Source organism: Dasypus novemcinctus, chromosome 17 (genome assembly GCF_030445035.2).
Source record: "Dasypus novemcinctus isolate mDasNov1 chromosome 17, mDasNov1.1.hap2, whole genome shotgun sequence".
Taxonomy (NCBI): Eukaryota; Metazoa; Chordata; class Mammalia; order Cingulata; family Dasypodidae; genus Dasypus; species Dasypus novemcinctus.
The window spans coordinates 72620378-72635104 of record NC_080689.1 but is presented as its reverse complement, the minus strand read 5'-3'; the positions used below and the strand labels follow the sequence as shown (position 1 = coordinate 72635104).

At 41.2% G+C, this 14727-nt stretch overlaps 2 protein-coding genes across 2 annotated transcripts; both read left to right on the top strand.

Moving 5' to 3' along the window:
• The first annotated feature begins 1767 nt into the window (after positions 1-1767).
• On the top strand, positions 1768-4214 carry LOC101412286 (regenerating islet-derived protein 3-gamma-like). Its single transcript, XM_004469825.3, has 5 exons — positions 1768-1873; positions 2448-2566; positions 2767-2904; positions 3523-3649; positions 3922-4214. The coding sequence occupies exons 1-5, from the start codon at positions 1798-1800 to the stop codon at positions 3987-3989; spliced, it is 528 nt and encodes a 175-aa protein (XP_004469882.1). The 5' UTR covers positions 1768-1797; the 3' UTR covers positions 3990-4214.
• A 4709-nt stretch (positions 4215-8923) lies between these two features.
• On the top strand, positions 8924-11163 carry REG1A (regenerating family member 1 alpha). Its single transcript, XM_058277968.1, is given in 6 exon segments — positions 8924-8985; positions 9568-9688; positions 10000-10022; positions 10024-10132; positions 10759-10900; positions 11096-11163. Coding segments are annotated over 6 exon segments (525 nt in total).
• The last annotated feature ends 3564 nt before the right edge of the window (positions 11164-14727 follow it).

The following is a 14727-nucleotide window of genomic DNA, read 5'->3' as shown; positions in this document are numbered from 1 at the left end:
AAAACATACATTCTGGCAATTATATCATGCTATCAATATGTTTTAAGTTTGGGGTAGGCATGGCAACAAAAATTGCCAATATAATTTTGGGGGAGAGAAAGCTAGTTTATAGCTTAATGTTTATTGTGGAAAATTTAATTATGAACACTTATAAGCCTTGGATGAAATGTGTGATATCAGATAGCTTGTTCAATTTACGAGTTCCAATTAGCAACCATAATAAGTATTACATATATTTTTAAAAACCATGTTCTAAAAAGTACACTAATATTTTTATTATTTGGGTTCTATTGGTTTTACTTAGCTTTTGGATTTTAAGATATGAAACGACTGTGAGATTACTTATGTTAACGATCACAAATCTTTACTGTGGAGATCTGCACAGAATCTAGACCATAATAATAAAGGTGAGAGACTCAAGGCACATAGAAGTTACCAGTCCAATTTTTTTCTTGAGTGGCCACTGTGAATCTGCAATACACACTGTGAACCACACTGTATATTTTCCTGAGGAGCAAAATTACCAACTCAGAAGTAAATTGACTGACAAGACTTTTCTCAATCTCCCAAGATGAAGCTAGCCACCCTTCCGGTATCGACACAATGAAAATGGCTTCTGATGGGCAGGCAGAGAACGGTCTTGCAGAGAAGCTCCTGAGCTACCATGGAGTGGACAGCATCTCCATGCAGTTGTGATCTGTCAATACAGTATAGGCTCATACCTATGTTCTCATCCAATGCCTCCTCGGTCTCTGCTACATTTCTTATCCATTCTTTCTACTCTGCATCGTTTAACTGCAGTCCTCCTTAATGATTTGTGTCCTTCACTGGCTCTTATTTTATCATATTACCATTATCCATTAGTGACGCTGTGTGGCTCAGAAGCAAACATATTCATATGAATTCTGTAAGATCCTGGTTCAACTATTGACTTGTAAGATGATTCTGAAATTAGTTCAAACCTCGTTGCCGTGTTTAAGTAGCAACCCTGAGCCATCTCTCCTACTCTTTGTTTAGTTACTTCTGAATACCTGGAATTACTGAACTCACTTCCTCTTATCACCCAGCATTTATTAATCTTAGTAGACAAGGCAGACAGAAATAATTATGTTTGTTATATAACGAAATCTTGAGAAATCATCAGAAGTCTTTCTTCAGATGTCTCCCTTAAAAATTAATACTACCATTTGTGCCACAGGCCCCCGACATTGAAAAAGCTTGTGAAAAAGGAAGTGTTACCTGATCCTTGAGAAAATGCTGACTTGTTAACTGGAAAGATCCATGTCTGTGGCAATTCTCAGCCTTTTCCAGGAAGAGTCTCCTCCCCATGGTGAGACTCTCCTTGAACCAATGCCACTATCTACCTGTGACCTTGTCATGCCTCCATAGTGCTGTAATTAATTTCAATGCCCCTCCCTCCAATTTTTGTATAAAAGCCCAGACTTAGGTAGCTTGACAAACCATCCCAAAAGCCTGGAAAACAGGTAAGTGAGAGTTGTGAGAAGAAGAAACCCTTGGCAGGATTTTTAAAACACTTTACAAGGGAAGGACCAGGAAGACCCCGGCTCTTATAAGTCACAGGAGCCCTGAGATTCAGCAAAGGCTGCTGTGATATGTCTCAGAGGTTTCCAATATGATCCAGAACTAAAGAAGAGGATGGATGTTCACCATGGTTAATTAATTCCTAGAGGGTAAAAGGACAAGACAAGAGGTAGGGCAGTGGGTCTTCAGCACACCCCATGTCTGATAACTCTTTCCTTTAGTGACCTCAGATTGCCTCTGCAAGTCACAGACACGATGCTGCTTCCCATGGCCCTCTCCAGTGTGTCCTGGATGCTGCTCTCCTGCCTGATGCTCCTGTCTCAGGTCCAAGGTAAAATTTCTCTGCCTCTAGTACTGGGTTTCCTGTGAGACTCCAGGGTCAAGAAGAATAAAAAGCCTCCTGTGTGACACATGTGGTTGTGATGATGATATTGTTGCACAGTCAAACCACATGCAGTTTTCCATTATTACACTCCATCAGATTAGCTAGTCGAGAAGGCATCGCAGTGGTCCATTAACCCTGGAATGGGATGATTTTCCCTTTGTCAGTATACTCTAACTGCAAGGTATAAGAGAGAAGGTGTGAAGGTTCATTAGTAAAAGAAGGCAAAGGAGAACTTTTGGAGGGCCCAGTGTAGGGACAACCAGCCAGAGGATGGCAAAGGTGAAAACTGAGGAATGACAGTGATTAAAAAGGAAGGAGATAGTAACTCTTCTCGCCATTTCCACTATTTTTTGTGGCACATGTGAGACAAGAAAGTCCTGAAAGTTTGTCAAAGCTGAGATCTAGTCAGGTATTGGGGTCACTCCTCATGGACTGGCCCTCATAGACATTTCTACAAGGTCGCCAGCCCTAATCTCACTCTTCTTTTTTCCATCCTCTCTTTATTTCCCATCTACACCAGGTGAAGACCCCAAGATGGAACTCCCTTCTGTCCGCATCAGCTGTCCCAAAGGCTCCAAAGCCTATGGCTTGTACTGCTATGCCTTGTTTCTGAACCCAAAATCTTGGATGGATGCAGATGTGAGTGGTGGTTTGCATGGGTGAGGAAAGGGAAAGTACCTGGGAGATGGAGGTGGAGGGGCCAGCTCCATTCTGAGGAGATCCTAAGTGTAAGAATGAGTACCTGTATCTCTTGCACACACTTTTTCCACCCTATCTCCACCCTTCCCTTTCCCAGTGAGGTTTAAGGCTACCCCTCATTCTCTCCCTTTCCTGTGCAGATGGCCTGCCAGAAACGGTCCTCAGGACACCTGGTGTCAGTGCTCAGTGGGGCTGAGGGTTCCTTTGTGGCTTCCCTGATCAAGAGCAGTTTGAACAGTTATTCATACATCTGGATTGGGCTCCATGACCCCACACAGGTACGATGACATGCATACCTCCCTGTTACTTCTCAGGGAGCTATTGGTAGCTAGTGCTAGTTCCTGTCTTCTTAGCAGGAAGTACCCCCTGGGGCACTGGACTTTCAGGGACACTGAGTAATATTTCTGGAAAAAAAGAGGTCTTTGGGGCCAACTGAAGAGTTGAGGTCGGTGGAGGTTCCTGGCTTTCAATAAAGCTGATCTAACTCTTGTCTTGATTTTTTTACAGGAATATCACTTGAGGCCTTATAATTTAGCATTCATAGGTAAAGAGGTCTGCACCAAGTGTGCTGAAGCGATCATAACTGACGAAAGGATCATTTGGGCCTCCAGTAGAAGAGATATTGATTTAGAGACTAAACATATATGTACCATCCACTATTTTTCTACAAGTTACAGGTTACTTTGAGCAGTTCCATTATTCCTGGCTTTGGGATTTATCCAAAGGAGTGAGGAATTAAGGAAGAGCTCACAGGGGAGATGGTCCTGAGACAGCATCTGGAAGAGCAGACTAAGTCCATGATATAGAGGAAGGATCACGCATTCCAGCAGAGGGTATCATGCAAGGAGAGTGGTACTGATCATTGACCTCACCTGGCTCCATCCTTTCCTCTATAGGGCCTGGAACCCAATGCAGGTGGATGGGAGTGGAGTAGCACTGATGTGATGAATCACTTGGCTTGGGAGAGAAACCCCTCTACTGTCTCAAACCCTGGTCACTGTGGGACTGTGTCACAAAGCACTGGTAAGCAATAGAGGAGTCATCATCCTTTTCCATTCACTTATCTTTCATCTCTGGACATGACCTTTCTGGAATCTTCCAAAGTTAGGTGATGTGCTACTGACATCTCCTCTCCCATTCCCTCTCATCTCTTTTCTCTTGGCAATCCTCCTGTGGTGGGGCACTGGTGAAAATAAGGGAGAGGTTTTGAAGCCTCAGCCAGAAGATGAGGTGCATTCCCTTTAGAATTACAATGTCCACCAGCGCCATTGGTCTTACCTCTTCTATCTCTCCAGGATTTCTGAAATGGAGAGATTTTAACTGTGATGCTAGCTTGCCCTACATCTGCAAGTTCAAAGACTAATGTAGGCAGAAAGTCCACAGCTGGAGCAAGTGTGAAGCTCATTGAGGACATGGGAAGCAGTATGAAGATCCATCAAAGGAATATTCTCCTCAGAATGCACACCACCAGCCTGCCTTCCCTATTTGAATCTCCTCCTTTTCTCTCCTTTACACCCTCATTTCAGGCTCTTCTGTGTTGTATAATTGAGGCCTTAGAGAGCATTAATAAAAAATGTTTTGCCTTCAACATTATTCTTGTGTCCTTCAATCGTCTATCCAGATCCTGAAGGGGACACGAGGGAAGGAAGGAAACTTCGGATTTTGCCAGGTTTACACAGGTCTCAGGGAAAACTGACTAAATGTACAAACCTATATTGTGTCTGTGAAAGAAAATTTGGCCCTGCTCATGTTGGATTTGGTTTGTGGGCAGATGACATCACTTCTCACATTCTAGATTCCACATGTTCCCCCAGCTGAGGTATCAGATGATGTGACATGACAAGATTTACGATGATCCTTTTTATTAAAAATGTCTCAAACATATTGAGGTCAGGGGATAGGATATTTATTTTTTAATTCCCAATCCATCATGGATTAATATAGGTAAAATGAACTTAAAAAATACTAAAGAATTAAATGGATAAAACAGATCATCAAGGACAGAAGCTAAAATTTTTAATTGCTAGTTTTAATAGTCCTGACATTAATTTCTCAAATTGCTATGAAATCTCCTAAGATCTTTCTATTTGTGTCTTACCTCTTTTTGTATGTCTAACAAAGTGCCTGCAAACATGCTTGAGTCTAATTACCAAATGTGGCCCTTTCTTTAGATGACATCTATAAGAAAATGCCCCATCTTTACAGCCACATTCCCATTTATAAATCAGTTGTTATTATAATGTGTTACCATCAATTCTATACATTTCCACACTTTTACAGTAAAGTTAATGAAAACTTACACATACATTAAACATCAATAGTCCATCTCAGTCGTCATTTCCTTTAAGAATCCACCACCTACCATCAGTTCTTGAAGATATTTTTCTAAATTTTCTTCTAGAAGCTTTATGGCTCTTGCTTCTATATTTAGGTTTTTGATCCATTTTGAGTTAATTTTTGTGAAAGATGTGAGATAGAGGTCCTTTATCCTTTTGGCTATGAATATTCTGTTCTCTCACCACCATTTGCTGAATGGACAGTTCTGCTCAAGCTGCATGGGTTTGACAGGCTTGTCAAAAATCAGTTGACCATAGATGTGAGGGTCTGTTTCTGGACCATCAGTTCAGTTCCATTGATCTGTGTGTCCGTCTTTATGTCAGTAGCATGCTGTTTTACCACTGTAACTAGACAATAAGATTTAAAGCCTGGAAGTGAGAATCCTCCAACTTGTTTCTCCTTTTAAGATGTTTCTGGTTATTCAGGGCATCTTAGCCTTCCAAATAAACTTGATAATCATATTTTCCATTTATTTTAAAATGCTGGTGGAATTTTTACAAGGAGTCCATTGAATCTGCATGTAAATTTGAGTAGAATTGACATTTTAACGATATTTAGTCTTCCAATTTTGTGAGCATGGAATGTTTTTTTCAATTATTTAGATCTTTTTTGGTTTCTTTTAAGAATGAGTTGAAATTTTCTGTATACAAGTGGTTTATGTCATTCTCTAAGTTTATTCCAAAATATGTGGGTTTTATTTGTCATGTTTTATATTCACCAACTCTTTTGACACTTTTAGTTACATTTATTGATATAATCTTCATTTCTAGACTCTTCCAAGTCTCTTTCTCCTGCCTTTTCTTTTCAGACTATGGCAGCTTTAGTATTTCCTGCAAAGCTTGTCTCTTGGTTACATACTCTCAGTTTTTCTCTTGCAGTATCTAAATATATCACACCACTGTCTTCTTGCCTCCATGGTTTCTGATGAGAAATTGACAGTTAATCTTATTGTGTATGCCTTATGTGTTGTGAATTTTTTTTCTCTTGTTCTCAGAATTCTCTCTTTGTCTTTGGCATTTGACATTGTGATTAGGATGTGTCTTGGAGTTGGTTAGATATTAACTTTTACTGCTTTTTACTAAAATATACATTTTATTAAATGATTTATATTGAGATTTGGGAATGCATGTAACAAATGCTTCCATATAAACTTTGGCTGAAAAATGATGCATTTAAGAATACACAGTGTAAAATTTGGGTAATTAGAAACCAACAGATTGTTTGCTCTATCAGTATAATGTTAACCAGGCATGCATTTTGCAGGAGATGGCTGAAATGCCTTAGGTGCTATTCAGAATTCTTCATGGGGAAGATAAAAGTTTTCTAGTTGTATAATGCTTTATATACTCTGATTCTTAAATTCCAACTTTTTAAAGATCTTCAAGTGAGGATGTTTCTGCCCCCAAATTTCCAAGAACTCTATGCTAGACTCTTAAATCCATACAAGTAATTGTATTCCAAGAATATCAGAAGTGGAAGGCACTCTCTTGTTTTATTGATGGATAAAAAAATGTTTGGAGCCATGTTTCAAGACAGCTGTCCACTTGTCTCTCACAGTTTTGCACATCTTCTAAGTAGAGGCACTCACTGTCCTTTGCCTTGGCCATTTGTTTCATGTATGTTTGTATAAAGAAGAGCCATTGAAAATAAGGATGACATTTTCCTGGGAAGCAAAGTGTACGTTTGCTTACTATTTTGAAAGATACATTCAGACATGCTTATTTACATTTATAACAAGACACCTCACTATGGAGCAAAGGATAGATTTGTGTGCTTCTCATTATAAATCAAGCAGAGTCTATAAGTTCATATATAACAATCCACTGCATTTAAAGACATCGATTTGGACTCATCTGCATTGCCCTCTTAAGATGTGGTATAAGGGAAATTGAGGTTAATGTGCTGCTTCCTGTGCTGGAAGTTCTAAAACCCTTTGTCTTTGACCAATCATCATAACTGCTTTTTGGAATATCATGGACCTGATGCTCTAAGATATTAATTAACTTATCTTTACTTATCTTCTGGTGTATCCTAAGCCTATAACACCCTATATTTAAGGAACACAATGAAGGAAAATTGTCAGGTCTGACCTTGTGGTATTCTTTAATTAGAAATATAGTGAAAATATATTCTACAAAGAACCAATAGAGGACCTATCCTGGCCAGCTAATAGGGAGGTGAAGAATGTCAACTACCACACCAGGGAGCCAAGAGTGCCAACAACTGCAAGCAGGAAAATTGCATCCATCATCCATGTGAATCTAAGCCCCCACTCGATATAGAGATTGAGTGGACATAACCATCCCGGGGGCCACAAGAGGAGTGGGGTATGGATTAGAGTGGGTTTACTGATATTCTACTATGGACCTATTGTGATTAGTAATGGAAGAAATTGTAGCATTGGTGTGGAGAAAGTGGCCACGGTGGCTGCTGGGGGTTGGGAGAGGGAGGAGGAGATGTGATGTGGGGGCATTTTCAGGACTTGAAGTTGTCCTGGTTGTACTGCAGGGACAGAAGGTGGACATCATATGTCCTGCCATGGCCCACTGTGTGGACTGGGGAAGGATGTAAACTACAGTACAAACCATTATCCATGTAGTGCAGTGGTGTTCCTAGGTATGTTCACCAAATGCAATGAATGTCCCACGATGATGAGGGAGGTTGTTGATGTGGGAGGAGTGGGGTGAGGGGGGTAGGGGACATAAGGAGACCTCTTATATTTTTTGAATGTATCATTTAAAAAAAATAAAGAGAGGGAAAAAAAGAACGAACAGAACATTTATCAGACGGCTTGATGTGAGGGCATATTTCTCAGAAGGTGACCTGAGGTCCTTTTTTGTACATGAAGGATTATCATCTTGACTTATATTAAAGTGTGATATGGAGGAAAGTCAACTTGGGATTTCATGGTGACTGCGAGATGGTCAATGTTCAAAGCAAATATAGTTCCGGAAATACAGCAATATTTTAACAGACTGATGCTAATGGAAGACAGGGCAGGAAATTGGCAGCAGAGAGCAGACAAAAGAAGAACACACAGGATCATGCAAATAAGTACTGTCTGAAGACTAAAGAAAGGAGCAGTATGCTAAAAAGATGAGAAGAAAAGAAAAGAGGGGAAACTGACTGGAAGAGAGAACTTCAATCTCTTGTTCAAGTTAGCCCCTTTTCTTACACAATGTGTTGTGGTATTGGATAAGTCACTTAGTTACCTAAATTTCCCAGCAGGGAGTCCCATATCTTGCCCTCCTGCCTCCCTTGCCCTTGTGCACTACAAAATTCCCTTCTCCAGGCTCAAACACTTTGGTTCTTCCTTCTGTTGCTCTCCAACTCACACCAGCCAACCTGGTTCCTGGAATTCTCTGCTACCCCCTTAGCTGCTTAGGGCTGTGGAAGCTGTGCATCTGGATGCTGCTGGGAACAGGGAAAACTGCCTTTGCCTTGGATAGGTGGCCAACCTACTAGCGGGAAGGGAGACTTATCTTATCTCTGGCATCAACCAAAAAGGAGCTCCTCCAAAATTGGGAATTTCCATTGTTAGTGTCCCTGTGCCCTTTGCAGAAGCTCTGACCGTCAGTCCCAGGATCCCCCTTGCATAACTCTCAGAATCTGTTATCAAGGCTCTGTCATTGCCTGGTCATAACTGCTGTCCACCACCAGGCAGCCCACTCAGCGGCCACTTGTCCCCATGTCTTGGGCTGTCCTCCTCAGTTGGTGGAATGTACAGTGATTTTCTTTGCCAGTGTTTCCACCAGCAGTGAGGTCTCTGCAGGAGTCTATGTTGCCTTTGTGGAATCGGGTTCATATTACAAAACTCTCAGAGGAGCTTACTTGATTTTAGGAGTTCAGAGAGAGGGGGTGGTAGTTGATGTACCCTCTGCCTCTGTGAACCTCTTTCCTGTGCTTTTCTATAGAGGCTGTTGATTTGTTCTTCAAGCAAAACATTTACTACTGCTCAGCATGGCAAGCATCAACTCATCCTTCCTGCTGCTCTCATGCTTGATGTTCTTGTCTTTGAGCCAAGGGGAGCTCTTTCCATGAATTTTCCCCAACCCTCAAGCCCCTCACTCTTTCCCAACACACTGCCTAACTTGGAAAAAGGCAGTCAACAGCAGAAGTTGTTTAGTGCTGTTTGGCGATGCTTATTGCTGCTCTAATCCCATTAAAATACATCCTCACCTCATTAAAGAGTTTCAAATGGAATTTAAAATTACCCTCTGACATTGACCACTGCAGTTAGAGTTAGTTCATCTGATTAAGTATACACTGGGTTGCAAGTGTGGCTAGTGGAGCACATAGACAGCCATGAATGGAATGGAGTAGTGAGCAGAGATTTGTGAACGAGGGAAACCAAGAGAAGCTTGAGAAAGATAAAAAGAAGCCTGAGCTCTTAAAGAGTGGTGAAGGGCTCAGAAAGGGAAGCAGAAGGACAAGGACACATTTCCATACACTAGGCTTTGGGTGGACTTGTTTCTAGCCTTGGAAGTCTGTGAAAGAAGAGCTGGGTGGCAGGAGGAATATTAAGTGCCTGTAATGGGGCCTTATAGCCTTGCCTTTCAGCCTTTATCCTGTCCTGTTACTCTCCTTTATTGTCCCTCTTTACCAGGTGAGGAGGACCAGAGGGATCTGCGCTCCACCTGGATCAGCTGCCCGGAAGGCACCAATGTCCATGGCACCTACTGCTACCTCTTTAACGGAGACCTTGAGACTTGGTTTGATAGATATGCATGAAGGAGCAGTGTGGGCACCATCCCTGGGAGGCACATGGGGATAAAGTCAGTTGTCACTTTCCACTGTCCTCTGTGGCCCCAATGAAATGAGACTGCTCATTTATTCATCACACTACCAGTCCTAGAACTTATCTCTGCAATTTGTCCGTCCTTTTATACATCTCATCACAGAATTCCTGGGTTCAGTGACAGAATATCAGGAACCTTCTCTGGGCTCTGCTTTTCCTGACCCAAATTCTGGGTAATCCCAGGATGTCTCGCAAATCTTCCTACTCAATTGAATATTTCCTTTTTATCCTCCCACAGCTCTTATGCCAGAGCATGCATTCACCTGGTGTCTATGCTCAACCAGGCTGAGGGTGCTTTCATGGCTTCCCTGATCAAGGACAGCGGTGCCCAGGACCACAATATCTGGGTTGGCCTCTATGACCCCAAAAAGGTCAGTCCAAAACTTCTTTCCTCTCTTAATGCTCAGATTTGCAAGAAAGGAAGAATGTTCAAGATCTGACATCCAAAAATCTAGCTTGTGTCATTATTACCCTAAAACAAATTCTCTGTGGATCCAATAATGTACAAGGTCTTGAGAGTCACTGTAAGAGATGGGGAATATTAGCCAAAATCCAAATAGCCTGGGTTTTTCTTAGCATTCATGAATAAAGACATTTTGTCCATTTCTAAAACTAAACTTTGTTATTCTCTGTGTTATAAGGGAGACCTTTGCAGTCAATATAGAAAGGAAAACAGAAGAAGAGGGTTGACTACTATCATTTGTGAATCTAATGTTATCCTAATTAATATATCAACAATTACAGAATAAGTCATACTATGTTTGATTGTGAAGGTTGTGACAATCAGGCAAGAAAATCAGGGATTTTTTTTCATTATGTGGTGTTTTGTGACTGTGTATCAAGTTCAGGGTTCTTATTGTTTGAGGGTGTTTAATATTCCAAGAAAAGAGAAGGTGAGAGTAAAAGTAGAGGCAGGATGGGGTATGGTGTGCAGGAGGAGAGTGAGAATGATTCTTACTGTATATCTTGGCCTGTTCCTGAGTGACACATGATCCAGGTGTTTCCCTCTCTCTCTTCTGGTCCTTCTACCTCCAGAACCACTGCCGGTAGTGGGTCCCTGTTCTCCTACAAATTCTGGGTCATTGGAGCCCCCAGCAGTACCAACTCTGGCTACCGTGCAATCCTAACTTCAAACTCAGGTAAGAGACAGGGAATGTACCCATTTCCAGCACCACCGTCCTTTCTTACTCTGTCTTTATGGATGGCCTTGGAGGCAGAGTAGGTGGGCAGAGATGTGTTCATCATCTGGAAAATTGAAGGGTCTTTTCACTTCTTTCTTGTCAGGAGTTCTATCTCTTTCGGATATTCTTGATCTAATGCCTTCCATCTTACAGGATTCCTCAGATGGAAGGATGTAAGTTGTGAGTCAAAGTTCTCCTTTGTCTGAAAGTTCAAATACTAGATGCAGCTGGAAAGTGGATGTGTGGAACTGGCCCTGCAATTACCCCAAAGCCAAAAATCAAACTGGACCATCTTTCCCTCCCCAAACTGGACCCTCTGATCCCTACTGAGTTTCCATCTCTACCTTTCAGTCCCTTCACTGACCCACGTTCCTAGAGTTTTGAACAGGGAGAATGAACAGATTATCTACCATTGTGCTGTCTCTTGCTCCCAGTCTGAGTGGTAAGGATGGGAATAATTGAATCTATGCTCTGGCCTGAACACTTGCTATGATTTCACTCACAAATCATGCATGTTAAAATTCAGGGTTTATGAACACAGTGAGGTCCTTGCTGATGACAAGGTTTACAAGATAAAGAATTCATCCCTAATGCACATACTCACAACTCAGTGTGAAATACAGACAGTTGTAGATTATATTGATCTAGGGATAGGTGAGGTGTTTGCTTTTCTAGAGGAATTCACATATCTGGAAGCTGGGGAAGTTGGGGGTGTATCTATCTGCAGTCATGTAAGTAGAAGCCATGACCAAAATGGTAATTTATTTTTTTATGTTTTATTTTTTTAAAGCTTTATTTATTTATTCATTCTCCTCCCCTTCCCTCCCACCCCCCACCCCAGTTGTCTGTTCTCTGTGTTTATTTGCTGACATCTTCTTTGTCCGTTGTCAGTGGCACAAGAATCTTTGTCTCTTTTTGTTGCGTCATCTTGTTGTGGCAGCTCTCCCTGTGTGCTGTGCCATTCCTGGGCAGGCTGCACTTTCTTTCGCGCTGGGTGGCTCTCCTTACAGGGCGCACTCCTTGTGCGTGGAGCTCCCCTACGCGGGGGATACCCCTGCGTGGCAGGGCACTCCTTGCGTGCATCAGCACTGCGCATGGGCCAGCTCCACACGGGTCAAGGAGGCCCGGGGTTTGAACTGCGGACCTCCCATGTGGTAGACAGTCACCCTAACCACTGGGCCAAGTCCTCCGCCCCAAAATGGTAATTTAAAGAGATTTGTAGTGTCTAGTGTCTAAAGGAATGTGTTGGATCACTAGAGCCTGGAGGCCAGCAAAATTTATGACATGGAATTCCATGAATGAATTAATTAAAGAATTAATTGGTGAATTTATGAATGAATGATAAATCAGATGTGTAAAATGTACAGGCATAAACTACAAATATAAAGCTTTATATTTATATTTATATTTAAGGCAACTGAATCAATCCCCATGCATTAGGTGTATCTGCATATTTTTATTACCCCATTTAACAGTTGTGCAACCATCAATTCTTCATCTTGATAATGGTGATTGTGGTGACATAGGGGAGAAGCCAGCATGAATATTCATTCTGAGAGAACCAGCTGATAATACTGAGCAAATGCCAGATGGCATTATCATAAAAGATTGTCATTTGGCGTTGGACTTGCCCCAGTGGTTAGGGCATCCTTCTACCACATGGGAGGTTCGGGGTTCAGACCCTGGGCCTCCTTGACCTGTGTGGATGGAGCTGTCCCATGCGTAGTGCTGATGCGCACAAGGAGTGCTGTGCCATGCAGGGGTGTCCCCCACGTAGGGGAGCCCCATGCGCAAGGAGTGCACCCCATAAGGAGAGCTGCCCAGCACGAAAGAAAGTGCAGCCTGCCCAGGAATGGTGCCACACACACAGAGAGCTGACACAGCAAGATGACACAACAAAAAGAAACACAGATTCCCGTGCTGCTGACAACAACAGAAGCGGACAAAGAAGACGCAGCAAATAGACACAGAGAACAGACAACTGGGGGGGGGGGCGCAGAAGGGGAGAAAAATAAATAAATAAATCTTTAAAAAAATGATTATCATTTAAATCATCCCATTGCTAGGACACATTTTCATGTGGGATTTGAGGGGGCATAGTTTTTAAAGGAAAGGATCCTGTATCTCCCTTGGACTGAAAAAGATTTGTAATCTGGTATTCTCTTTTAGGAGTGAGAAATTTTTTTCAAATCTTGAATTATCCTATCTTGAATGTTGCATTCATATGTATATATCACTGATAAATATTTTTGGTTGAATAATGAAGAAGTAAAGGAAGGAGATAAAGGAAAAAAGGAAGAAGAAAAATAGAGAAAGGAGTTAGAGAGAGAAGATTAGAACGTAAGCTTCAGTATTTCTTCCTGCCATTCGGCTGTGTTTCAGGTCTACAGGAACAGAATCCTGCACCCATCCCTCTCAACTCAGCCTCTGCTGCCCAGAAGGATTGTGGTTGTTGGACTCAGGGTCAGCTTTTCTAAATAAAAGGCAGCTTCATTTGAAATAAGAGCTATAGTCTTCCATGAAAAGACAAGCTCGATTCAATCAGATTATTTCTCTTTGAATTTAAACTAGGATGGAAAAATACATTTCGAATTATCAGTGGTGCAGAGGGTGATTGGATGGTATTGGATCTGCTTCGGACAAGCTGAAGTCAGGTGTGAATTGAAGGCGTCAGGAAGAAGATACCAAGTATAAGCAAAGGAAACTGATTGAAGAAAATGAAGGCATTTCACAGCCACACATGAACACCTCATTCATAAAAACATGGAGAAGGGAAAGGAATATGGTGTGAGAGAAGGAAAGCATTGTTGATGGGATGAGAAAGGAGAGTGATGGAGAACTGGTAAAGGGAAGCCAAAACATGGCATCCATTAAAGGGAGATATAGTAGCATTTCTTTAATGGCTTCTGTTCTTTTTAAATCTGTATTTCAATTCCTGTGGAGGATGGACTTTGCTACCAGAAAAGGGAAATGAATCAGATACAAGAGCAGAGTGTTTTTCAATGAATCCTGGAGAAGCGAAAAATATGAGTGAAACCAAATTTTGCTTTTGCAATGGCATTTCATTGAGGATGATGATCAGAAAGGCATGCTAAGACTTGGGGAAGTGGGCATGCATGAGGTGGCAGGATATGTAGGGACAGACTGAATCAAATCTATTTCAATAAAAATGCTTAAATTTACTAAGCATTTTTTTGGGATTCAATGCATTAACATTTGCCAGGCAGATTAACGTGTCCTACAGTGATTTAGAAGCACGATTTTAGAAAAAGATATGAATGCAGGTGACAAGTTCACATTTTTTGACATGTATCTATGAGTAGAGAATGATAAATAGAAATTAAAAGTGTTGTCTTTTATTCCAAGAATGGATGATCCATATTATCAAATTTTACACAAAAAGTCAGATATCATGATTTCAATAGATAAAGTAAAAGCTTTAAAAAATCAATTTCCATAAAAATCAGAGTAAAGATGTTTAATTGAACACGTGACCATGAAAAATCACGCAACAAAAATTCTTGAAAAAAAAATCAGCTTTTTTTCCAAAGCTGAATATCCTGGCATATATTTTGCCATGTTCTTGTTTTAGTTGTGGGCAGGTATATGAGCAAAGTTTATTTCAAAATATTCAGAACAGATTCAATATACACAAAAATAGATTTTAAGCGTATTTATGGTTGAAAGAATAAAATTAACAAGCACTTACACAGACATTACCAAACTGAAGGAAAAAATAAATAAAGCCAGGGACTTCATAACCCTTATTCTCCCACAGTTTGCAC